The following is a 25,891-nucleotide window of genomic DNA, read 5'->3' as shown; positions in this document are numbered from 1 at the left end:
GAAAACGCGGATTCTCATATCCGTTCGCGCGTCGTCGCTTTTAGCAATCTTCTTGCTATGTACTTTTTGGTGGATGGCAATTGCGAGGCAAAAGTTGGGCGTGTGAAGCATTTGGGGAAGAACGAACGAAGACGTATGCATAATAATGGAGTTATTATTTTGAGTGCGTCTGTGGAGAATAAGCGAACTGTTTATTGGAGAATTTGAGGGTTATTTTGGAGGTTTACTATGGAAATGTAATAGAAACTGAATGTTTTAATTATCGAGTTAGGTATCATCAAATTCAACAAAGGTGAACTTTGTTATGTGATATTTGAACTTTGGATCATGATTCTAGTTGATAAAAATGGTTCACTGTGTTTATAATTTTATCACATAGCTACAGATTAATTGTTCAAGATTGTACAAATATAGTCTTCTTAGAGTATCATTTTTCTACAGACAAATTTTACTTATCAAAATGCCATAAAGGAAAATAAGTCAATACTTTATAGGCGAGCAGAAACATTCAAGAAACTTTTACTTTTACATAAATTTGATAAATTATCACCAATTGATTCATCGCCTGATTATACGACAGAGGTCAGAAAGACAGAGAATAACAAGAGACAAGATCAGATGATAGAAACAAACTAGAAAAAAAGAAAAAGGAAACAATCACTCACCTGAAGAGAATCCAATTGTGTTGCATGAAGCAGGACGCTGTCAGGAACTGCGGTGACTTGCTGGAACACCTCATCCTGAAGATTTGGGCTAAAATAACCACCGTCTTCGGAATAGCCTGTCATTGAGAAACTGTCTGTAACTGTAGGCTGAGCTTGAGGTTGATTATTTTGCTGCTGTTGTTGTTGTTGCTGCTGTGCCTGCTGCTGTGCCTGCTGCTGTTGCTTCTGCTGTTGTTGTTGTTGCTGCTGTTGCTGTTGCTGCTGCTGCAGATTGGTGGTCGATTGAATCGTTGCCTGATACGTCAGGTGCAATCTTTGCCCGGGATCGGAAGTCGTCCTCTTCACAGCCATTTTGGTAGTGCCCTGGAAGATCGAAGATTTCTGCTTATAAAATCAAAATGTGCGTCTATTACGCTATACGAAACGTTATAAATTGCCAGATATATTTTGGAAACATATAATTTCTAAATTTCTAAATATACAGCTATCCATAAGACACTTAGGAGTGATATAAAAACGTAGGTAAATCTTGAATCAAAGAACAGAAGTGCACCTTCAAGATCATGTCGGCCAGCGCCTGCGCCTGAGCCTGTGTTTGTGCTTCCTGCAGTTGCTTCTGTACGGTGACGTGTCCGGAAACCGTGACATTGGGCTGCCGGAAATGCTCGCCATCCGAAAGTCTGCGGACCTTTTCCGCAGAGGCCAAAGGAGGCGGTGCTGGTACCGCGAAGCTCGTTTTACCGGAAATCTGCGACGCACTGTCGGTTTGCGTGGTAAAAACCGTTGTATTCGTACGAGGCTGTTGATTTGTGCTCGTATCTGCTGCTGAAATATGAAAGAATATTTTCTTGAAATAACTGTTCGCTTTATTTCTGTGTATTTGAGGCAATAATTTTTGTAAAAGATTTCCTTTCTACGATATGAGATTTGTTGTGAGAAATGTTAGCAGATTAAGCGATAATAACATATATATCCTGTATTTCTAAAATATTTTCATATGTTTCAACTATTTTATAATATGATGTTTGCTTTATTTATATCGTTTTCAATATTATATATTTACATTTATTTAATACGGAAGTGCAGGAATATTAAATACAAAAATTGAATATTGCTTTTTCTTCATATTTTCAGTGATAGATTAAAATCGCCTATAGTTCATTATTTGATGTATTAAATTATTACGAATGGTTATTAGTCGAGCTGATACCATATGGATTGTATCGAATTTCCTAACGTTTATTCATATTACATAAATACAGCTTTTATTCTGCAATCAAATTTCTCCGGTATTTCTTTTTCTCATATTACACGTGACTTGACTCTAATATCATTGAAACTTAAACTTACCAACTTATAAAAGAAGAGTATATGATGTATTTAAATTAGTTTGATGATTATATGAATTTCGAATTAATACACGGACTAAAAGGAATTAAAATGTCTATCGTAGTACGAATATTAATCTTATTTGGATGCAGTTAACGCAATAAGATTGAGAAACCTTTTGGAAATCCTTTAGCCTGCTTTCTAGTTATCATTAAACGATACTTCGATAAATTCCAATTGAAATAAACCGAATTATTCACTTTATCATTGCAGTTTAATTTCCCGGGGATCGGCGTGTGTGTTTGCGTGTAACTTGCGTGAATTTTCGTCGATAAAACGTGGGATCACGGCGCATGCTTCTCGAAACGGAACTGTACCCTGTCGATTCTACGAACGAACATATTTTATTAGTTAATTGAAGTACCTTGCGGACTGTACCGTACACGGGTCTTAAAATTAATATCAACTCGTTTCTAATTAAATATATTTTTAACGATGAAAATACTAAGTATCGATCATCAATTTGGAATTATTAATAGAAAATATTCCCGCTAGTAGAGCATTTAAGCACGGCAACCTTATAACTGTGTTGGAATGTAGTTTGTAAACGATCCAGCGATATCAAAGCATTTTTAACTAATTTTGTAGTACGACGTTTACTCTGAAAATTATATGAAAATTATCATACTAAATATTTTCTGTGATGACACATAACACAGTGATGATCGATATCGAAAAGAAATATATTAAAATCGATTAAAACTTTCCAAGTTAAACCACATTACAGACCTATACACAAAAGATATCGTTTGTAAGTAGAATATACCAATATATAATCTGCCAGCAGACAACGGACGCTACAAACACGAAAAGGCATACAATTTTACATAAATAACGGCTTAACAAGATACAACTCCAATGACGTTCTTCGAGCACGGCTTCTTCTTTGCCGAGATCTTTTTAAACGACTAATTGAAGAAACGAGAAGGGAGAAAATGAGGGAAGAAGATCAGTGAATGCAGCGGAACGATCCGTTCTGCCTGGCTCGTCTCAGCCGTACATATTCTCTCTTATAATGACGTTAATATGAATTAATCGTACTACCAGTTAAGCGAACGCACTTTGTAAGAGCGTTTCAGTTTATGGGGAATAAATTATAAGATCTGTGATCTTCTTAAACGAGCGCCGATTCCGTCCATTTGTGCGTTCTTTAATTCGCCTTTTCACGACCGTACAAGCTGGAAAAGGGAATAATCTTTCGACGAAGGGAAATGGTTTTATTAACGTGTCTCTGTCAAAGAGCGGGACGCTCGTATTTATCTCGAACTCGAAAACATTTCGCCATTTCCAAGTAGATAGAACACATATGTAGAGATATATATTTTTTAAGAAATTTTTACTTCAAAGCATTAAGTAGAAAAGATTCTTGTAATGTAAAAGTACATTTTAATTTGCGTTTGTTAATTCTTCGTTGATTATACCGAAACGAATATGATTTTGTCGTTTTTTCGGTGTGGAATATCGTTTAATATTTATTGGCAAATTCGATGCGAATGATTAAAAGCATATAAACTCTGAAATTATTCGGCAATCAAAAATCCGTGATCGGTACACGCATACTTTAATAATGAATTGAACGCATAATAGCGAAAATGAATAAGATATTCCAACAAATCGGCAGGAAAAACAAAGTGAAAAGAGGAAAGTTTCATATTAACTTTTCTACGTGTATATATCTATATTTTTCAAGTATCTGCCAAACGTGGTACTTAATAATCGCATAATCCATATTTAAAATATGTATTCATATAAATACTATTTTTTTATTTCTGGAAAAATAAAAATTCGAAATAAAATTCATTTATCTATAGAAGATTTATTCGGTAGAATATTCCACCGAACGGCCAGCCAATTAGAAGTAGAAATCTCGTTACGAAGCCTATTTCTTTAATAGAAAATATATCGTCTTTTTAAACAAATTTATATACGAGCCTACCGATGCTCAAAAAGGATCGAGACACTCGCTCGTTCGTTACAGGATGTAATTTAATTAGAAAATTATAGATAATGGACCAGCTTTTTATTAATACAGTTATATACTGCGATTGAAAATTGATTGTCAAAAACAAATACGTAATAACAAAATTGAATCTTTTGGATATCAAACATTGTTCAAATTATGAATTTACATAAATCAACGTTATAGCCATCAAAGTCACGCTAGGGAAGGTTCGGTATATAGGTTACTTAATCGTGTCATGCTAATTCTAATTACGGTTATTTCATCATCATCTGTCATCAACACCGATAAACTATATATTATCTACTATCTAGTTCCCACGGTACATATGTATATTGCCTAATTAGAACAATATGTATTGCCATAATTTTGATCAAAATATTGTATCGCGTGAGAGTTGGTGGCAAAATTAGAATCTTGTAATTGTTAACAATCCATTCGTAAACAATCCAATTTCGTCAAACGTGTAACAATACATATCAAAATACATGGAAAACGCTATAAACTTGCAGAACAACCTAATTCCTAGATACTCGTAGCCGATAGGGCACCTGTACAAAATCGATCAGTAGAATACGTGAGCGTGTGATCAGACGTCGCACATAAACAACCTCTACGAGTAACGAATTAACAGGAAACAATTTTCCCGTTGTAATACCGTAGGTTTTCCATCAATTGCTCGAGTGCGATCAGCATTGACAGCCGATGCATCCGCGGAGACACGACGCGGGGCTCGTTGAAAAATACATTTCGAGACGAGGAACGTCGTTTACGACAGCAACGAAACCCGACAGATATAAATGCGCGCATATCCTGACCGAGGCGCGAGAAGGAAATGGGATACGTCGAGAGTGTGCAGTTGTGTATGGCGAGAGGAAACTTTTCTACGACGATATTCCATGAATATTTGGCCCTCGTTCTGGCTACGAGCCCGTGAGTTTCACTTCCTCTCGGTTTTTTACCTTACGTTATACACCAGAAACCGCGAGTTGCTCGACGTTTTTGCTCATTGTCGACACGGCCCACGCGGCCAATAAATCAACCGGAAGAAATTAATATCCGTCTTTGACTATTGCTTTTCTTCCCTCTGGGGGTAAATTGAAATCGTTGTAAACGCTTTTGTTCGACCAATGGAGATGGAAATTGTAGCGACGGCGATCGATCTCCGTGCAATTTGTCGTGCGTAGTACCCACAACATTTCGACGAAATTTTCTAGCTTTTTTTTTTCTATTTTCTTTCGCTACCTTTACTCCACGGGGAAACGCTGAATTATGTGGCGCAATGAAACGACGCTAAATTACTCTTAAACGAGGAAATAATAAAAACCAGGTACCAAATTACATTTGAAAAATAATATCACAATCGAAACTAAATTCTAATTAAAAAAGATGATATTCCAATCGAAGAATACATAATTGTTACTTTTAAATGCGAAACATTTTTTGTATTTTAACGAACGTTTGCACAAACGTGCATATAGATTCGGAATAAAGCTTACAGGGGCAGCCGATCGATAAATCAATGTTTCATATTAACCCGCCGAAATTCACGCAGTGCTCGACGATGGAGCCTCGTTACATTTTTCAGTCGGCGCTTCTACGCATAACGTTATGTGCACCGCAAATCCATTTGATGGCCGCGCATTTGTACGGTCACGTAACGACGTAAATCCGCGCGGGCGAAACCGCCGGGGATTTTTGCAAATTGCCAATCATTGATCGCGGTAAAAGCAGATTGTTCGCAGTCCAAGAGATCCTTCGATGTTGTTTTTACTTCTCCGCGAGGAAATCGTTGCGGCTTTCGCTATATCGGAGGAAAGCGCGCGGAAAAGTCGAGTGGTCGATATTTTTTCAAGGTCTTCGCACGGGAAACCTCGATGGTTGAAGTAAAAGAGTAAATCGTGGCGATCGAACGTTCAAAAATAAACGTAATAAAATTGTAAATAAGCAAATCGAAGGGATTTAAATTGGGCCGATTGGAAAGTATTTGTTTATTTCTTCTTTTTTTGTATTCATTTAATTCGCAGGTTTTTATCGAACGATATATTTGACGCCGCGTTACTCGTATTTTTATTTCCTAGCGAAGCATATTTACTGTTTTAAATCATTAACTCTGGAATATCACAAGAAATTATAGCTTTTCGTTATTTATGATTTTGATTAAAAATAAATAGATACAAAATATATATGAAATTTTCATGATTTATCGTCCGTTTTTATGTCGTTTCTAAAACTAACAGAAAATCCATAAAAATGTATTCTTATACCTTTTGCGTGTGATTCTCAATTAATGACGAGTAGTCGTGATACGAGAAATTATTGTTGACAAAACGCTCAAAACGAGGCATAACTTGGAAGTAATATCGACACGATAATTCTTCAAGTAGAAACGACGATTTACACAGAATTTGCTGGGGATCCTGGCGGACTACGAGCCACTGCTGACGATGCATAACTCGATGCTGGGTGCATCGCTGCAATTCAATGGAAAGTACGATAAGATGACGGCGCTGGTTATGGGGAGCCGGTAAAATATCGTGGTTATCTGCTGATCGTTGCGAAAGTTTGGCAAATGGATAGAAAATATGTGTTATAAGAGATAATTTCAAACGTTTTCGACAGTACGAGGCATAATATCGTCAATAAATGTGAGAAATAATTATGACAAATAATTAACCAAATAATTATCTCCAACCTTGACAAATTCGTTGCTACAGCGATTAAAGAATAAAAATACTATTTTCAAAAAATCTGACCATGGAATTATAGTTTATAGAAGGAAGATCAGACTATAAAAGACTATGTGTTCATTTCGAGCGCGTATAGAAAATAAAATTAAATAAAGAAATAAATCGTTCGAGCTGTAAAGTTACATTCGAGCGAATTATTTTTAATGAATGAACAGCCCCCATGACCGATGTTTCATGGATTTTAAGTATTTACGCTGGCATTATCGTTGCAAATTGTTTTAAAATTCGCATCATTTCTGTTATTACGTTATTACGAGCGTCATGCTTCGGCGCGTTCGCACGCCTGTGATCACTTATTCATTTACAATCAATTTATCTGCTTATGAATGTTTTGTTCGGTGAATATGTAGTTCCCCTAAATACGCAATGAATATTTATATCGTGTTTGCCGCACCGCGTGCCGTGTTTTCATCAAAGAACTCGCGTTCCTAACCGAACGATTTTTTCCTTCCCCTTTTTCCTCGTTGCGATTATTAAAATGAATAATCGTGTGGCGTAGAAACGGACAGTTAGGAAAAAGGCTACGCGTGCGCTAAGCGAAGAGCGATAGCTTTGAAGTGGAATAATAGCTTCATTGAAACGGAAATTCTATCCGTGACGTGGAATTTTCAACGTGTAGTGGAATAAATTATATTTTGACGTGCAATTGTTTTTCCTGTCAGACGTATACATACCGGTTAAATTAAAAAGCAGCAAAACAATGGGAAATGTCGTTTTTAGGCACCGTTTTAATTAACGCGGAATTGTAAATTTATAGATCAAGCGAATCTTTTTACACAGAAAGGAAATAATTATGAGAATATTAATAATAATATAACGGGAGACGGAAAGGTATTTAATATAACTTGAATAATATATACATGCGATAGTACTAATTAAAAGGACGTAAAAATTAATATTGGTCATTTTAGAATTGTATCTTATTTTTTAAATAAAAATTGTCAATTTTTTCAAGCAATCGTATCCGATTATCGTCGTCTAGCGTAAACCGAAAGAACGAGTAGAATGCATCCAGAAGTTGTCAGACATTAGAAACGATACGAACGCTGGAAATAACAATCAATGGAAGTTCAAATATATTAAAATTTACGAATAAATTCATAGCAACAATCTCTACTTCTTAGTCGAATAAATAATTCCAGCTTTTATTGCTAGAACTATCCATAAGTAGAATATATCAGGCTTCTATCAGACCATAAGCTGTAATTCGATCATGAGATATTAATAACAGTTCACGAACATTAAGGACTTTTATACTAAAAAACACGTAAAATTTTCCAATATAGTAACACTACAGTAGAGCCTGGATTTTGCATGAAAACTATTTATCAACATATAGCATAAATATGAAACATTTCAAAGCAAAATATTTGAAAATTATCGTTCAACTCGAAAAATGAATGTGCAACGTATTTTCCAAGGAACATTCCGAAGAGTTTCAATGAATTTCGAAATATTTCGAAAGATCACAAATCAGATTTCAAAATCGTCGAATTGAATTCACACGTCAACGAAGCGTTGTCACGATGTTCACTGTCGTTTCTCTTGAGACTCTGACCAAACACCGAGCCATTTCGTCGTCGACAACTAACTCAACCAGAAACCATCCTCTAATTGCATCGATGCGTCGACGACGGACGACGCGACGCGATGCGTCGTCAGCAAGCGAACAGTGTCGAACGGTCGATTCCGCCAAATTATTTATCGACCGATTTCGTGGCCTGCCACTATAGGCTCGACTGGTTGATTTTCCACAAAATAAATGCCAACAATTCATTCTTTATCAATCCGATGATAAACCAATCATCGACGGACTTGTAAGTTTATTTCAAAAATTGAGGTGAGACACAGGCACGGCTGACCAACCACTTTTCACATATCTTTTCCGTTAATCCACACAATCACGTTTCCGTATTTACAAAGGCATTTGTTTTCTCTCGCTTTTTACTTTGCCTTTGGCATCCTGTTGTTTTGAAAATGGAAGTATCAAAAATTGAAACATTGCACTAAAAATGAAACAATATTACAAAAAAAAAAAAAAAAAATAGTACATTTACGATCGGATAGATCGAAGAAAACTGTACGTCAAGGGATGAGTTCAAGTAGACCAATCTGAATATGGAACGAGACCGGTGATCCACGAAGAATCATCGCGGAAGAAACGACAGTTTCGTCTCGCGTTGCACTTGGCAGCGGTCGACGACGAAATAGCGCATAAATCGTTAACGACGCGCACTTTGTTACAAAAGCGCGGCATCCGGCCACCCTCGCGCCACCCTACGCCACCCAGGACCATCGCGGCACAGCTTGATTTATCGTTCGAACGTGGACAATGCGAGAAATATTCTGGCGTGCTCGCTTCGTAAATCACGATTCTTCGGCAGTGCATAGAGCGACGAGGAGGAGGCGCGATTTCTCGCTGGCTGGAATATCACGCGAGCTTCTGGCAAGTGTACACGGTTTTCACAGACGGACGGACGTACTATGTAGACACGGACCAAACATAGACATAGACGCAAATATAGACACGTATATAGATACAAGAGACACGGATACATAGAAACACGCATAGATACGAAAGAGCAAGGAGAAAAGAAGAGAGAGGAGATGGGATTGGATTGAGATACGCCGTGGATCGCATGAATCATCGGAATCGCGTTCACGAATTTTGTGTTCTCAGCGTTGCCGTTCCAAGTTGATCGGATTAATGTCTTGCTACGGAAACGACTCTGCGAACATTGATTTGAAGATTAACATCGATCCACTTTTTCCAGCATTCTACACCGAATCGCGATTTTAATAACATATTCTAATTATTTATAATTTCTATAATATATGTGTTACGTTGGCTGACTCTGTGCCTAGACCGAGCCACACGTCGCGGGCAGGATGGCAATCAGATGTCTTCACATCCTTACCGCGTACCCTCAATAGTCTCAAGTACCCTCCATAAATTCCAGGCATTTTCTATTTAAGGTCCTTCAGACCGACCAAATATTCTTTTACTAAATAGTTTATTGTCTACTACGGAAAGATACGGGAAAGTTGGTTTCTCTCACGATCAGTATCTTCCGTTAGCGACTTTCTCTCGAGGGCGGCTAAGACCCTTCCTAGTCCACCAGCCGTCTATTATCCAATCAGAAGCAATGTCTATTGCCCTCACTTTCCTAGCCAAAATTGTCATCAACAAATCCGATGGTTCCGCGCGCGAGACACACCCATCCTTAGCTTTCCTCCGCCACAGCATCGTCACCGAACGGCACTGATTTTGCATCTTTCGAACGGTCAACACCTTTGACCGGGTTTCCACCTTCAGATCAATCACCTACTTTACTTATACATTCGCACCAGTGTAACTATAATCATTACAAAGTTGTCGGAATAAACTGTAACTTATAATTTGTTATATCGATGTCGCGTTCAATTTAACTAGCTCTATTATCCTAACCGAAATAGGGGACCGATCATTTCGCGGCGTAGATTGTCTAATCGTAACGGGAATTTACGACTCCCGTTGACGCGCTTCCTCGCGATCGCGTCTCTCCGCGAGTGAACGAAACAATATGATACAACGTGGATTGTATTGAACGTCATGTTGCGTTCATTTTCGTACAAATCGTATTGTTATACAACGTACAATTAGTTTTCCAATAGGAACGTATTTCTAATCTCATGGTGAATATTAAATATTCTTTGAGCTTAAACGAGATTGAAATATAAATGTAAAGCAAAGAAAAGGTAACTTACTAATTCGAAATACCATTGTATTATTCACCTGTGATTACTCTAATCTTTATCGCGATTATATTAAAACGTCTTCTCTAACGCGTAGTTACGCTCTCGCTACACTTTGCGAACGAATTCCATGTTCGTTCAAGTTGCCCTAGTTCCGGTCTTAAGTATTCGCGAGTGTATACAGAGTAGCTCAGCGACAGATTCTCTGTAACCAGATGTCACGTTAGACTCCTGAATGTGTCTAAGGGAAAGTTAACGTAACTCGACAGTTAATATAACTCGGTCTTGCTCCTTATGATAGTTCGCGAAATGTATCTGTAGAGAAGACAGATCGTGATAAAGAGAGAGATTGGGAGGAAGAAGGATAGACGTAATCCAACTGAGATACGTTTCAAGGCACATAAATCATCGTGATCGTATTTCTATTCCGCAAGCTCTTTGAATTTTCACGTTGTTTGATATTAACGTCATTATTCGACATATCATAGAACTATAAATTACACGAATAAAAGATATTTCTACCCTTATCCTCCTTTCTTTGCAATTCGCGTTTATTGCGTTAACTTATTAGGTTGATGTATACGAAACATTAATACTTGTTATTAAATTTACGTTAACATTAGTTATAAATATTATTGCGAGTGACATGCTTTAAAATACGAGCACCTAATACAACTTACCAGTCGTTCTTTTCTGTATGATTTTTTCCTCGATCAGCGCTCTCACACTGACAGACGCGGTTTGTAAAGGCGGACCGACGACCTCTTTCTTCTCACTTTTCTTATTCTCAGCATCCTAGAATAAGTAGAAATAATAAGCGTCTATAAATTTCATTTCAAATCAAAACTTTTGTTTGTTGTAAATATTAAAAAAAAAATTAATATTCTAAAAGTTTTCAGATGTGTATCTTAAAATTATCAATTCTTCCTATATTTCAATTATGTTATAAAATTTGTCCTGTATTTTATGGAATTAGGTGATTTTTATCCAATCGAAAACATTTATATTATCCACAATATGGTAATATAATAATATTTATGCTAATAACTTTGATATTGTTGGTCATAAATTTCCGATCAAAAACATTATTTTAATTCTTTTTGATATGCATATACATACACTGCAACTTAAATGACTTAATAGAAAAAAATAAAGAAAAGAACATACGAGTCGACATTAATTCCAACAAGCCCACCTTCCTTTCAATTGCTCAGCTACTTTGTACATTGAGATATACGTATAATATAAACAATGGAAGCAATCACGTAAATCAATCGGTATCAAAGATTCAGAATAAATTCGACGCAAATATACTTCCCTAATTACTGATTAGCTCATTTCACGAATCTACTACAAGTCTTGGTTGTTCACCTAAAGTTCCTTGCGCAACACGATTCTATTTGACCTAGTTCGTAATTCGCGAATGATTCAAAATCTAATTTTACAGAGCTTGTATCGATAAATCGATTAGAATGTTAAACGATGCTTAAGCGCGACAAGAGGAAGAAAGAGAGCGAGTAAAGAAAAAGGGGCAATCCAGTGGAAAAGTAACATGGAAAAGAGGCGGGAGAGACAGAGGGATGTCCGTGGAATGAGATTGAAGAGATCAGGCGTTTCAAGCAGGATTATAAAAGAGAAGGGAGAAGATAAAGATGACAGTTGAAGAAAGGCTAGACGGGGAAGAGGAAATGACTGAGCAATAGTGGTCTGTATTATTGGTCCTTTTTCCTTTGTTCAAGAACGTTTTTATATCTCTGCAGTATCTTCGTTGTTCTAACTGCGTAACCCTGCTTTAGATAAATTTCTAATTCCGTTTGAAAGAAGTAGGATTTAAAAGAGAGATTATTTTTGGAACAATATAGATGTTCTTTGAATTAAAGGAATACAAAAATTCTATTTGGCGGATAGAAGCTTGTTATGTCAATTTCATAAAATAATGTCTTATTCAAGCTTCGACGAAATTTTCTTAGAAACATTCGCAAGTTATCTGTCGCGGATATATACTAACACGTTGACAAATATCGGAAATGGTAATCATACGAGGAACCTTCGTATTTGTGCGAGGAATATTACCACCGATTAATCATAATGTTTGATAAAAATCGAGAAACGAATCAATTGTAATATCTCCCTACTTAAGATCGCTTGAATGTCTCTTCAAGGTAGTGTCAAAACTTGGCGTACTGTTCTTGATGCCTTTTCAAATGCATTACTCCGCGTTTCAACTCTTCGATTCTCCAATTACAACGACCATATAATCGAATCACGTCCTCGAACACGTTGCTTGGAAAAGTATAATTATCGCGATACGAGGCAAAGCAAAGTAAAATCTCTACACGCGCGAAAGTACAACGAAAACAGCTACAGAGTAGGAAATAACGAAATTTTACGGTAAGCAAATACTGGCGATCGAATTAAAACAATTAAACGAATTAAAAGATTAAAGGGAGTTTGCTTAGCAACGAGGATTCCCTTAATCAAACCGAAAGCCATTAATCACGAGTACACCCACAACTCTCTGATCACACCACTGTCCCCGTTTCCTCAACAAATCTTAACTAACCAAACGCATCTCGAAACCCACACGTCAAACGCTCCCCACGCGGCCCATAATCCTCGTCTCGTCTATCATGGGTGCAGCCGGTTAATCGGAAACGCATCCCTCGCCGACTGATACTTCGATCGGGTACGACCGGTTCGCAGATTAGTGGTCCCGATGAAACGAAGGGTTAATTGTGCCAGTCCTTCGGACGCCGAGGCGGCAATTAGCATACGTCCACGTCGGATGTGCTATATATCTTCGTCCTGTTTCACGTGAGAGCCAGTCCCCTTCGAGGAACCATGCATCACCGTGATACGCACGCTACGGCGTCCACGTTGTCATCTTGATGAAACCTTAATGGCGAGGGAGCAAGATAGAACGAGGTGGAGGAGGACTACGGCGAACCCGGTAATCGCTGATCGTCATCGTGCTCCTCAATTTCCTACTTCGATATGTAGCTGCGTTTCTCTCTGCTTTGTATGCGAATATCTACGGGACCTTCTAGAAGTCGTGATAGGATTGCCAAGGGGGTGATTCGAAGGGGATGAAAAAATGAGTCGAGATTATAGTATAGGGTACGTAAGTTTTGGTTCGATATGTTTAAATTTAAAATTAGGTTCGATGTTCCCTCTTTTCATTTTCATATTGCGCTTATGCGTGTAAATTATGGCATAGGTTTTTAGATATGGTACTCATTTTATATTTCTTATATCACACATATTACATAGATACATTTTGTACTTTGGTTGCATTTTTTGTGGACCATTAAATCGAGCTACTTGAATATCCATATGAAGATATTTTGCTTTTTATACCAAAAATATTGATTCTTTACTCTGTATCAGTTAAATATTTTTTATTTTCTCTTGTAAATACTACAAACCCTCAAAGTCGTAGATTCATAGATACCCTTTTTCAACACTCTGTACAGAGTATATATTATTTCACACATATATATATATGTGTGTAATATATAATATAATATATATAATAATATATATAATATAGTAATATATACTATGTATTCTTGTATTTTATATGTATGTACGTATGTGTGTATATGACCTGCCGCGAAATTGAACTCTGTCTTTGACGTGGCGTACCGCGCTCGCTTCATGAATATTGATCGGCTGCCGTTAATGCGCGGAATTGATTGCGGAACGTTCGCAGGCTCCGACTCATCAATTCGATCCGTGTCGATTCCAGCCCCGAACGCGAGTTCTCTTGTGTGCCGTAATGTACACACGTCTGACTCTTTTTTTGTACTCTCTTTTCCCCCCTTTTTTGCTCTCATTTTTTTTTTTTTTTACCACGTCCCTCTCGACACAGTTCGAACACAGGATGCTTCGTTGCGTCGATCTGTAAGTGAGTTCGAGAGTCGCCTTCTTTTTTCTTGTTTTAGTTCTTTATTTCGTTGCTCGTATATTTTTTCATCTCTTTTTTTGCTTGTTCACTTTTGTGTTTTGCTTTGTTCGATACAGTTCGAATAATAGAAAGTCGATCGCCCGATACTTTCGTGAAATAAAGAACTTCAAGCAGTGACTTTGTACGTACAAAGCTTCGTTTGTATCGGTCGTATCGCGTTCCATATCACAATTCGCTTTCGACTAAATTAACAAAATTTCATAAGTAAATTGTATCGTAAGAAATTTTATTTTTCTTCTCTGTACTAGATTCAAATATCGATTGAATTTTGAATTTATGAAATTCGTGTCATTTCCTAACAGTTTCTAACATTTCCAATCGAAGTCTGGTATGATTTTATTGCAAAATTTAAATTTTTTAATCGAATGGTATGACGGATGCGCGATTAAAAATATGATTGAATTCCTAAAAATATAAATGAATTGTTAAATTTTGTAAGTTACGACGAACGAGATTTACAATACGATATAAAGTTCGTGCTGATGATGTAAAGAACGAATACACGTATAAATATTAATTTCACTTTTAGCTGGATATTTGATTTCTTTTCCTTTTTTAATATCGAGTGTTACTATCGATCACGATAAGAGTTACTTTAATATTCAGATAACGTATTTTTACAGATGTTTAATTAAAAATGTGGTTCAACGATAAAAGAATTTCAATATGAATAGTATCGGAACGGCATATAATGGATTCGATGGGATTTTTAGTTTAATAATGAAAGAACAGACACATACAGATTGGAGAGCCGAGGAATTTCATAAATTTTCTTGAATTATACAGTTTCAACGTATCGAATCCGCAACGAAAGATTAAAAAATATAATTATTATTTTCTCCATAGCGAAACCTGAATAAATCATCATTATTCGCCCTTCTTAATGACTTTATCCTTAATTCCAGCTTTAAAGTGCTCCCAATTTCTATTGGTAATCATAGCAATTGTTCCTAATTTATCTCATAAATCCTTTGAATTTCTCAACAGAAAAGTTAAATATGCCAACTAATTAATGTTAAAATACATCCGCGGTATTACATCCTTTGACATATGTATGCAGGATTATGAAAGATTTATCGTAAAGCTTTGCTATTTTTGATATACCTAAATCCATTTCAATCTCATGATAATAATTATTTCATATATTTACTTTCTTCTATATATGTATATTTTTACATTAATTTAGATTAGTTTAGATCAGCAAATTTCACCAATATAATCATGACAGTCACGTCTTGCTACGATGTTAATAAAATTTCAGAATGTTTTATGTAACACATTATATATATACACATGGAACTCTTTTATCGGAAGTGTCGAAATTCTTCTGTCAGCCGGTGTATATTTAATCTTACTACCAGCTTCCTAGAATAGCTTCTCTCATATACCACCGTAGAAATCAATGCTGTTTTCCGTGAATCGAACGTAACAGAACCACTACTATAAACAGAATTATAATACTAAGCAGTTTCAATAGTTTTTCATTCAGGTATATCCGAATTAAATCGTGTTGTTTTTGTTCTCAAGAAGAGAAAGAATAGAAAATTCAGATGCGGACGCGCGTTGGGAAATGGCGCGTTTCATGGAATATGTCGGTTAAATCGACATCCGTGCGTGGAAATTGTCGGACCCGAAGCGTTTAAGGTTCCGTATAACGGGCGTTGCACGAGGAACGGGATTCACGTGGACTTTTAAGCAATACAAAAGTGCTCAGCAAGTTAGTTTCAGGTTCAGGTTAAATATTTTTCGTCCGATTGCCGGAAACGTTGCGTTCCTGCGCAACGACCGAGAATAATCCTCGAATAAATAGAATTTACTCGATTATCTTACGGACATAAACGGTATGAAATCGATGAAAAAATCAGCTTGCATGTAGGATCACGTGTATTTTCCTCCATTCGATAATTCGTGCCTACTCATCACAGCCTCTACTTTATGCTCTCTAAAAGATAGATTATCCATTAATCGAAGGAAAAACATTCGTGGAAAATTTCATCGTTCTTAGTTCTCGTCCTTCGAAGATTCCTCTAGCTCTCAATTTTTCACATCGACTACATAAACATTGGTAATCGACATAGAAATAATCAGCGATCTACACCAGCTATCTAATACCGATCCGGAGAACATCCCCGGGCAATAGCCACGTGGTAACCCATTAACGTAGGACAAAGTGCAGGCGAACCAGGTATTCAGATGTCGACTACAAATATATCCGAATGCACTCACGCCTCTGTTCCCCGGCCGTGAACCATGAACGTTCACCTCGTGTCCCTGAACGGCTACGTGGACCTCTCTGACGCTTGATCGTGAACACGGTCACGACGAACATAAAGGCCCCTGGCCGCGAGCATGAATATGAATCTGTGTATGTACACAGATCAAAATGAATGGATCCGGACGCTGCGCTAGTGCATGAACGGAAGGCTGGACGCGAAGCCTTGGATACGCTGGAATGCGCGTGGATTCAACCTACACACACGTACAGACATGGACGAGAGAGTGGCGAGTTGAAAACTCCGGGTGCAGTTTGAAACGAGAGCAGACCGCGTTGAAAACCCAGCCGGTAACCGGTTCAGATTCAATCTACATAATGGAGAAAGCTCGAGACAATGTTTGCACAGCCCTCTTCGACCGTGGCTGCTTCCCAATCTTTCCGTCTCCAGCCGCCACCGTCCAAGCAAAGAGCTTGTTAATGGGTTCATTTGGATTCGATCATCGCCTTACCATTCCATCTCTCGATTTTATTCTCTCACGATCTGCGCTCGTTTACCTCGTGTCTTTGCTCGATCGACCGATTCCTAACTTTTGAGTTTTCACTTTTTCATCGAAGATGCGTTTGAAGCGATAGTCGCAGAGAAGATTTGTGCGAGTTGGAATTAGACGTGAATTAGACGCGAGAATCAGTTCTACTACGGAAGCGAATTTACGAAGAAACGTAAAAATTGTAAACGTCAAATTTGCAAAATGTAGAACGATACGTAGGAGAATATTATTGTTGGAGCGGATTTACGAAACTTCAACTTATGACTTATTTTTAAAAGATGTACATCTTTGTACCTAAAAGATTTTCGTTTTCAATTATGCGATATTAACATTTTTCCGATCGATCATAAAATTATCTTACAATTAGAAACTTATTAAAAATATACTATCGCACGAAATTGTCGTTTTCTCATTTTGCGATGCATCTGCAGGCGATAATCTTTGCAGAGGTAGGAAAAAAGTGAGAAGAAATCAGGGATAGGATCTCGAGGCGAGATCTGCTCGATTTCATACTTTTCTTCTTCTTTCTCTTCTCTTCGCGAGCAGAGAATCTGAACAGAGAGGCTCTTAATAAGGTCAAGGAAGAGGCAGGCTGTTGCAGTCGTCGGAATAGAAAGATCAGCGATTCTGCCTCCTTCTTTCTTCCTCTTCTCTGATTCCACCCCAGTCGCCTCTCTTCTCACTGATTAAAAATGTCTTAACGAATGGCGCGGCGTGTCGTTTGTAGGGATACGCTGAAAATGATTCGCCCGAAGTTTTTTCTCGCCATTTCGATAGAAACGACATTCAACGTAAAAACGTCTTCGGTGGAATGATAATATCGCAGAATTTACGCGGATATGGGTAACGAAAGACGAAGCAACATTTCTTGATTCTATTAGAAACTGGATGAAAAGTAAAAAAAGGAACAGAAATTGCAAATACACTTTTCGATCCTATCGGACGTCTTGTTCCGTTTCTTCATCCACTTTCGAGCATCTATCGTTTTAATTCATATCAGGACGAGGAATTTGACATTTTAACAAAAGAAGACTTCTTGTTTTTTCCTTTTCAGTGATTATCGTCTCATGTATCGCGAAGAAAGGAGCGTCGTAGAAGGTAACCGGTCGAAATTTTCATAAAATCGCCGGTTGATTGCGTTTCGGTCGTCGAGATTTTCATGAAATCACCAACTGATTACACGAAGCTCTCCGTGCGAGTTTCTGGGATTGCGAATTCATATGGTAATGTCGCTGAACCTTGCAGGTTGCCGTAGCCTTTGGTAAACTTCATGAAATTCTTCTTGAAAATTCAATTCTGCCCCCGCGGGATGAAACGCGGTTCGTGGAAGAGGTAAGCAAAGCCCGGATTCCGTATAATTTTCATCTCGAGACCGTCTCGAGGAGAATTGATGAAGCAAGCGGAACAAACGCGAGACTAGAATTAACGACTCGTTCCTCTCAATTACTTTATCTCGCTATTCTTATTTTCTGATATAAAATATTGCAAATTTTATGATGATTCCTTGGATGACTCTTGCAAAATTATTAGCTGCAACTATCAAATTATAGCGCTCACAACTTTTGTAAAATTCTTCACTGTAACCTCGTCCAAGATTATTGTATTTTATCATTTACACTATTCTACTAATTATTGTTATGTTTCTTATTTATAACATTACTTTTATGTAATTTATAACGATTTATAAATCTAGATACGGTAAATAGAAACGCATAAAAGGAACATTGCCAAGAAAATCTGCGTTATTAATACTTTATCATAATATTTGAATCTTATTAGAATAAAATATTGTCCTTTCTTTGAAAATATTCCTATAATACTATATATAATACTGTGATAATATACTATATAGGTAATAATACGAAAGAAAACACTTGAGAATAGTGGAAAGCGTAACTTGCTTACCTTCTTGAAATAACCACCATGGAGTCTCATATGACCATTGAGTGCCGGTATATTTTTGAATTTCCGATGGCACAAATTGCATTCGACCGGTTTTGACTCGGTTTGCGTCTTGTTGGACATCGTCACAGTGCCAGGGGACGCCGAATTTCCCGACGACGGGCTGCCTTTCCCCACATTTCCGCCTCCTGGCGAATTAACTTGTGTCTGTTGCTGCTGATGCTGTTGCTGCTGATGCTGTTGCTGCTGGTGCTGTTGCTGCTGCTGCTGCTGCTGCTGTTGCTGGGCTTGCTGTTGCGCTTGCTGCTGTTGTTGCTGCAACGAGAAATAAATAGCTGAAGTTATTAATTTGTTATTGAATTTATATATAATATATGAACGCATCTAAGTTTGCTCTTCCTATTTTACTTTGTATGAATATTACAATATCGTTATTTTAAACACTCCGAAGGGATTTTTAATGCAATATCTTCTTCAAGGTTAGACGAGTGGTATACTTGTGTAATTGTTGTACGACGGAATTGTATGTATCGAATATTTAATAAGTTCAACGTTGGAAATAATTAATTTTGTTAAATTTGTTCTCCTTTACAATTTATGACTTGTCCCAAAATATCAAAAGAGCATCATATCGTTTATTTTCATATAAATTATTTGTTAAATATTATACATAATGTTTTTATATGATATATTTTATATATCTAGAGAAGATTATTTAAATTATGCTGATATTGTATTATATACTGTTATAATTTATAGGTGGTATTGCTGCTGGTCTCAGCAATGTTAACTAAAGTGGAAGATGCGATGCTTCAAATGTAAAGGGACCTTCGGAATAACATTTAATTCCATAGTTCAAAGTGGTCCTTTACCTAACAGAGTGCGAAACGAAGAACATTCTTTTCACACTAGCTTTGACAATTAATGAAAACATCTTACGATTCAAGCATACTTTCCTCCACAGCTTTGAAACACCAAGCGCTTTTCAAGCGATTACCATGAAATTAAATATTCAACATTGTTATCGTTCCTGATATCATACAGCTTCTTTCCCTCCTCACTATTTTAATGGTTTCTCATACATATATTACAGTATGGTGTTTCTCCATGACAATTTTTATCACGGTTCGAGTTTATAAAATTAGCATACGGGAAGATACTATCTCATTTGCAACCTTCAAAATTTAAATTCTAGTTTGTCTTCGAGTGCAAATTACATTTAAAAGATAGGCACGTATAATTCAAAATCAATTCGATCGATAGAATTCTTGTATCATTATTGAAACATTTTTCATTCGACTTCAAACATTTGAATATCATAAAGATGAATTATTTTTTCTAAATAAAGGGACTTTTAAATACTTTAAAATTCGACACATAACTCGTAGTAAACTACGCATTAATATTTGCAATTTTCACCGAGAAAACGCTTAACACACGCATGACCATACGCGCGCATTCATTATTGTTATAGCAAGAAAATTGAAATTCTTCGAATTGTGACAATTCTTCAGCACGAAAGCTGCATATTTGAGCTTCAACCAACAAGAATTTATCGCACGGTGTAATAAAAATTCTAATAAAAGCGTATGTTCGTTATTTCATTCTCTTTCTTTCTCGCATACACGTTTTTCGTTTCATCGCTTTCACAAGAATAATGAAGAAGTATAAAGAATAATAATAAAAAAAAAAGAACAATGCATGTAAATAATGCGGCTACATGGAATATAGAATTCCTTCTGCCCTCCAGTGAAGTCTTTCCATGAGTCTGTTCTCTTTTCTCTCGCCTACTTCAAGCTCTGAGGTAACTTTGTAATTTCGCGAATGTTAAGGGAGAAACGACGATGCCGGCGGAATGGTTAAGTACAGATCGAGAACGATGCAACTTGTTACGCGGCGTATTGTTCTGTAATTTTCGTTTCGTTGCAAGAGGTGAGAGGAAGTTTCCGTTTTATTGCAGTAGATGAGAGCGTAGGAAGAAATGCTACAAGAATATGTGTATTTTCATTCTCTTATTATTTTCCTCGGCAAGTTGCAAAAATAACGAAAATTGTATGATTTAATATTCATTTCATTTTTTACGTTGATGGAAACTTTTGGTTATACAGACGAAGGACAAATTAAATTAAATAGCAATTAGTCGAGATGTATGACGTCAAATTTATCAAACAATACACGTAAACATTAATTTTCCTTTTATTTTCATGGGGAGGTTGATAGAGCAGTGAATTCAAGTAGAATAGAGCCGTGTTTAGTCAGACATACTGCATTCATAACATCAAACGAAAGTATTCATCAAAATTTTCATGGAACCGCGTCAATTATAGCTTTAAAACAGCCCCCACGATCGATTCCCGATCATACAGGAAGTCGCATCCACGCAACGCTCAAACGAAAATTAATCTTCATTTAATTCCTCTGTAATTCCGAACCGCGTTAATTCTCGCTACGCCTCTGACCCCTACCAAAGTTGATTGATTCCGAAAGTAGACGCAGGTTTCATTAAACGTCGAATTAGCGCGACGAATTTGAAACGATCGATCCTGCTCGTCAAAGCGAAAATACAGAACAAGTTTCGCGAAAACAGCACCGCAGCGCACAAGACTTATAGAAACTTGGAAGGTGTTGAAGTAATTACTTCAAGAAAAACTCTACACATTTTCTGTTGTATATCCGTGATCTAGAGACCGCTGTTACGAAAAAAATAGAATTTAGTGAAGAAAATTCAAAATAAAGAGAGGTCCATATTATTGTGCTCTTGAATATAAATTTTGTTTTTGGATTACAAGATCTAGAAACAAAAGAGCTATAAGTAGATTTGTGTTGCTGTTTCTTGTAGCCTTTACCTAGAGCTACATATCAAGGTTAACTTTTTGGTAATGTCCTTTGCTATAAATATATGAACGTGCTCCCTATTGTATCGTAACACTGAAAGAGTGAGGATCTGGATCAGCATACTATACCTATACTTATTTTAATATTTTTTCTATTACAAATTCATCCACTCGTTCCTCTATCAGTCAGCCTCAACAGAAGGTAAGCAAACATAGAAAATATTTGCTTAGGTTCCATTTCTTTAATATCACTCACAAGAATATGAATTTACATAAACATCCTTTTCTTTCCCACGAGTTCAATCCTTCGTAATCTGGCACCATGCAGACGATTAATAATATTCTGTCAATCTTTTCGAAATTTACATCTAATAAAAGTTGAAAAATGCAAAGTCGACAGAACTTATGAGACAATCTACAGGTTTATTTTAACAGCTTTAGTGTATAGCCAGAGTAATCAGCTTTAAACTCGTAGTGAGTGGAGGTCAGGTCAGAGAATGTGTTTATATGGACGGGATGGTTAGACGAGGATTTTCGAGAATTCTGTTGGTGTGCATCTTCCTGGTACAGGATCTTGCCGCCGCAAGCTCATCAGTATTCCAACGACGATCTCGACGCTACGATAAATCGCAGAGCATCGAATCCGTGCGATTTCAGACTACAGTGTGCAGTTCAGAGTGAAGTATTGTTCGAGTTTTCTCGAAGGGACATTGAGCGTATTAGGGAATCGAGTAGCTCGTTCGATGAAAATTTATGGATAATGTATGGGTATTCGTCGTAGAAGATGAAAAATAATGGAAGAGGAAGCAATAGTCGTATTTGAATGTTATAGATTAAGGAGAATATATTCTTGTATACGAGAGGTTCCATATCGATCACCCTTTTCGTTTTATCCTTTCGTATAATATATTATCATTGTCCTACCAACCAAGGTACATTATTTTTGTGAATTTTTGGCATTGATGATGACGTTTCTAGAAGTTAGGAATCAAGTGTCTTCTTATATATATTATACATTACATTTCATGAAAATCTTCAATTTTAGTTCAAATTAATCAAGATGTAAGTTCCTTAACTTTTACAAAATTCAAAATTCTTAGATGAACGAAGATCTTTCACCGATAATTTCTATTCTACTTAAAAACCTATATCCTATATAAATCATTAAATACCTAAACGAGGATAAACACTTCAAAATCAAACCTGCAATCTAAAAAATACCTGTATCTGATTATCTGTTCGCAAACTCCACTTATTTATGTAGCTGTTATCATACTTATATCGACTTTTCCACATATGTAGCGTCAATATCATAAAACTTGATGATTCTAAACATTCACCTCTATTCATTGTCACAGCACTTGCTTTGAAAACGTACTTTATCTTAGTCTTATAACATCTACAAAGTAACAAAGCATCGTTACACAGTCGATTTCTCTTTAATAACTAGTAGTAGTAGCAGTAAGAAATCGTGCGGTATCCAGCTTTATTAAAGCGCAGGAAAAGTTGATTCGACATTCATAACGGCGCAACCACACGTTCATCTTGCGTGGAACGCATCAGGCTCGCACGTTCTACGGAAGGTTTCAACGTTGGCAAAGAATTTCGAGGAGTTTTCTTTCGAGTCACATCTCGTCTTCGAGTTACCCTATCCGCTGTCGTCAATGTCGGCGAATGTCGATGGTTGTGAGCTGCTGAAGAAGAGAAGCAAGCGAAGAAAAACTGTCGGAAGCTAAGGCAGGGCTCTTTGCGATCGAATGGTTAATTAATGGAGTCAACGGGATCACGTAGTTATAGCGCAGACTCTTAATGAAGAAGATTCTTTTCCTCTTCGTTACGATGAGACATTTTTTGCGCTTCAACTTTACTCGCTTATGAAGGATCATTGTGAAATGTTTGCTTCCTACGCTCATGTATTGTATCGTTAAACGACGACCTATTTCGATTCGTTTTCTTCTCTTTAATTGCTATTTCAAATTGACAAGATAAGATTGTTTTTACAGTGAACGAAGAAAGTTTTGTTTAATGATTTTTATTTATTTGTATAGAATATCATAATGGATGAGAATTTTCTTACGTTTTCTCGCGAGTATTTGAATTTCAAACAAGTATGTACATATATATATATATTGCACTTCTTGTACGAAAGATATATTTCTGAATTAGTCGTTGAATATGAGGTGAATAGGACGTGATAGTTGTAGTAGTTGCTGACTGTAGATGTTGCTATGTTGCTGCTGGGGTACTGCTGCATTTTCTTCCAATTAAAGAAAATATCGGACCACGACGTCGGGATTTGAAAACCCGGGTCCTGAACGTTCGTAAGCAAAGGCGCTAACTACTGCGCTATCGTCGTTCAATGCTAGTTGGTGTCGAGTGGCGGTATTTGTTGTTGTATGCCGCCACAAATATATACATGGTTTTTGAGTTTAGTGTTACAATTTTCGGACGCGGTGTTTTGATTTTTTGAGACGTGGATTAGTCTTAGTTTATTTTATATTGTATTTAACTGTTTAGAATTATTAGGTTGTCCAGAAAGTTTCTTTGAGGAAAGAATAGACGTACGACGTTTTTTGTTTTATATTATTTTGTCGAATTACGTACGATCCATTTTGTTCCGTTAAAATAAACACCACGACATTTCACAGACTTGGTTTCACATTTGTATGAAGGTGCACTATTGTAAGAAACACGTTTGCGAAAGAAAGACACTTTTCGGACAACCTAATATAATAATCGTAATCTTATATTTGATGTTAAAATTGTTTTATATAATTTTTGTTTTGTTTATTCTATATATCTTTCCGTTATTTCCTGGATAGAATAATGAAAATTCGTAATACGAAATTTTAAGAAGAAAAGGCAGTTTTAGAATATCGCAGGAAGATCTTGGAAAGGAAACGTTGGGTCTAGACACGATGGTTAGCGTTGCGATTACAACAAATTGGTACGTCAAAGTGAACAAGTTAGGATCCGTTAAAGGACTCGCCAGAACTTGGTAAACTAACGAACTCTGTGCGAATTAGAACTTTGAACTTCGTAATGTTTGAACTCGCTAAAGTATATGGACCTTTGAAGTCGATTCGACGTTCGACTCATTTAAAACTTCCTTCGTTAAAGAATAGCAATATCTATCCTCAATTTCTGACTCGAAGAATTTTTATTAAAGTACATAGAACGAAGTGAAATAGTTCAAACGAATATCTACAGTTCGATAGCTTGTTATTGAAAGTTGAATTTCATAAAACTTCTATTCCCAGCTATATATTTTTAACGCTACAAATTGTGAATTATAAATTTTGAATTTTAAATTTCACCTTCAGTTTTACATTACGAACACTGAATTCTATTTAAATCGCGTAATATTTCCGAATATTCTAAAATTAAAATTTTAAATCTTAAAATTTCAACACATTAGACGACGATACATTCAACAGGTAATTTGTCACCAAATAAAAGAGTCGTAATCATTCTTTCGCTATATCGTCTTTCTTCGTGTCTTCGTATCTTGATTACAACGGGATGAGATTTTTTGTAGCAGCGATCAGTGCACTGTCTTGGTTGAAAGGGGTAGAAGTATAGCGACAGTAACAAAATACGAGGCGTTTTTTTCTAGCTGACTGTTTTGTTTCGGAGGTCGCGAATTGTAGCAAGAATAACGAGATACGGCAGCGTTAAAGAAGACAAAACCGTGCCACACAAAGCGAAGAAACGGCCACGTTTCTTGCGCGGGCTTGAGAAAAGAGTTTGCCCTACTTTCTATAAAAAATGGAGTAAGGTAAGATAAAAGGAGAGCAAACAACAAACTTTTTTTTAATTATGATCGAAAATATCTATAAATTATTAAAATCACTTGTTTTTTTGTTATCACTAAAAAGAAAATAGTATCGGATAAAGAAATTATTAAACATTAACTTTATGAAAAA

At 36.6% G+C, this 25,891-nt stretch overlaps 1 protein-coding gene across 5 annotated transcripts in view; it reads right to left on the bottom strand.

Moving 5' to 3' along the window:
• LOC132912642 (uncharacterized) overlaps positions 1–25,891 on the bottom strand; it is a 609,022-nt gene that overhangs the window by 24,919 nt on the left and 558,212 nt on the right. For 4 of the 5 annotated variants that reach the window (XM_060970231.1, XM_060970235.1, XM_060970234.1 and 1 more), the window contains 4 exons: positions 19,135–19,446; positions 11,180–11,294; positions 1,219–1,490; positions 666–1,028 (listed from right to left, as the gene is read on the bottom strand). In XM_060970231.1, coding sequence (XP_060826214.1) covers positions 666–1,028; positions 1,219–1,490; positions 11,180–11,294; positions 19,135–19,446 — 1,062 coding nt within the window. The remainder of the gene's footprint in view (positions 1–665; positions 1,029–1,218; positions 1,491–11,179; positions 11,295–19,134; positions 19,447–25,891) is intronic. The other variant, XM_060970232.1, reaches the window with a different exon arrangement.

Source organism: Bombus pascuorum, chromosome 12 (assembly GCF_905332965.1).
Source record: "Bombus pascuorum chromosome 12, iyBomPasc1.1, whole genome shotgun sequence".
Lineage (NCBI taxonomy): Eukaryota > Metazoa > Arthropoda > Insecta > Hymenoptera > Apidae > Bombus > Bombus pascuorum.
This window is presented reverse-complemented; position numbering and strand designations above follow the sequence as displayed.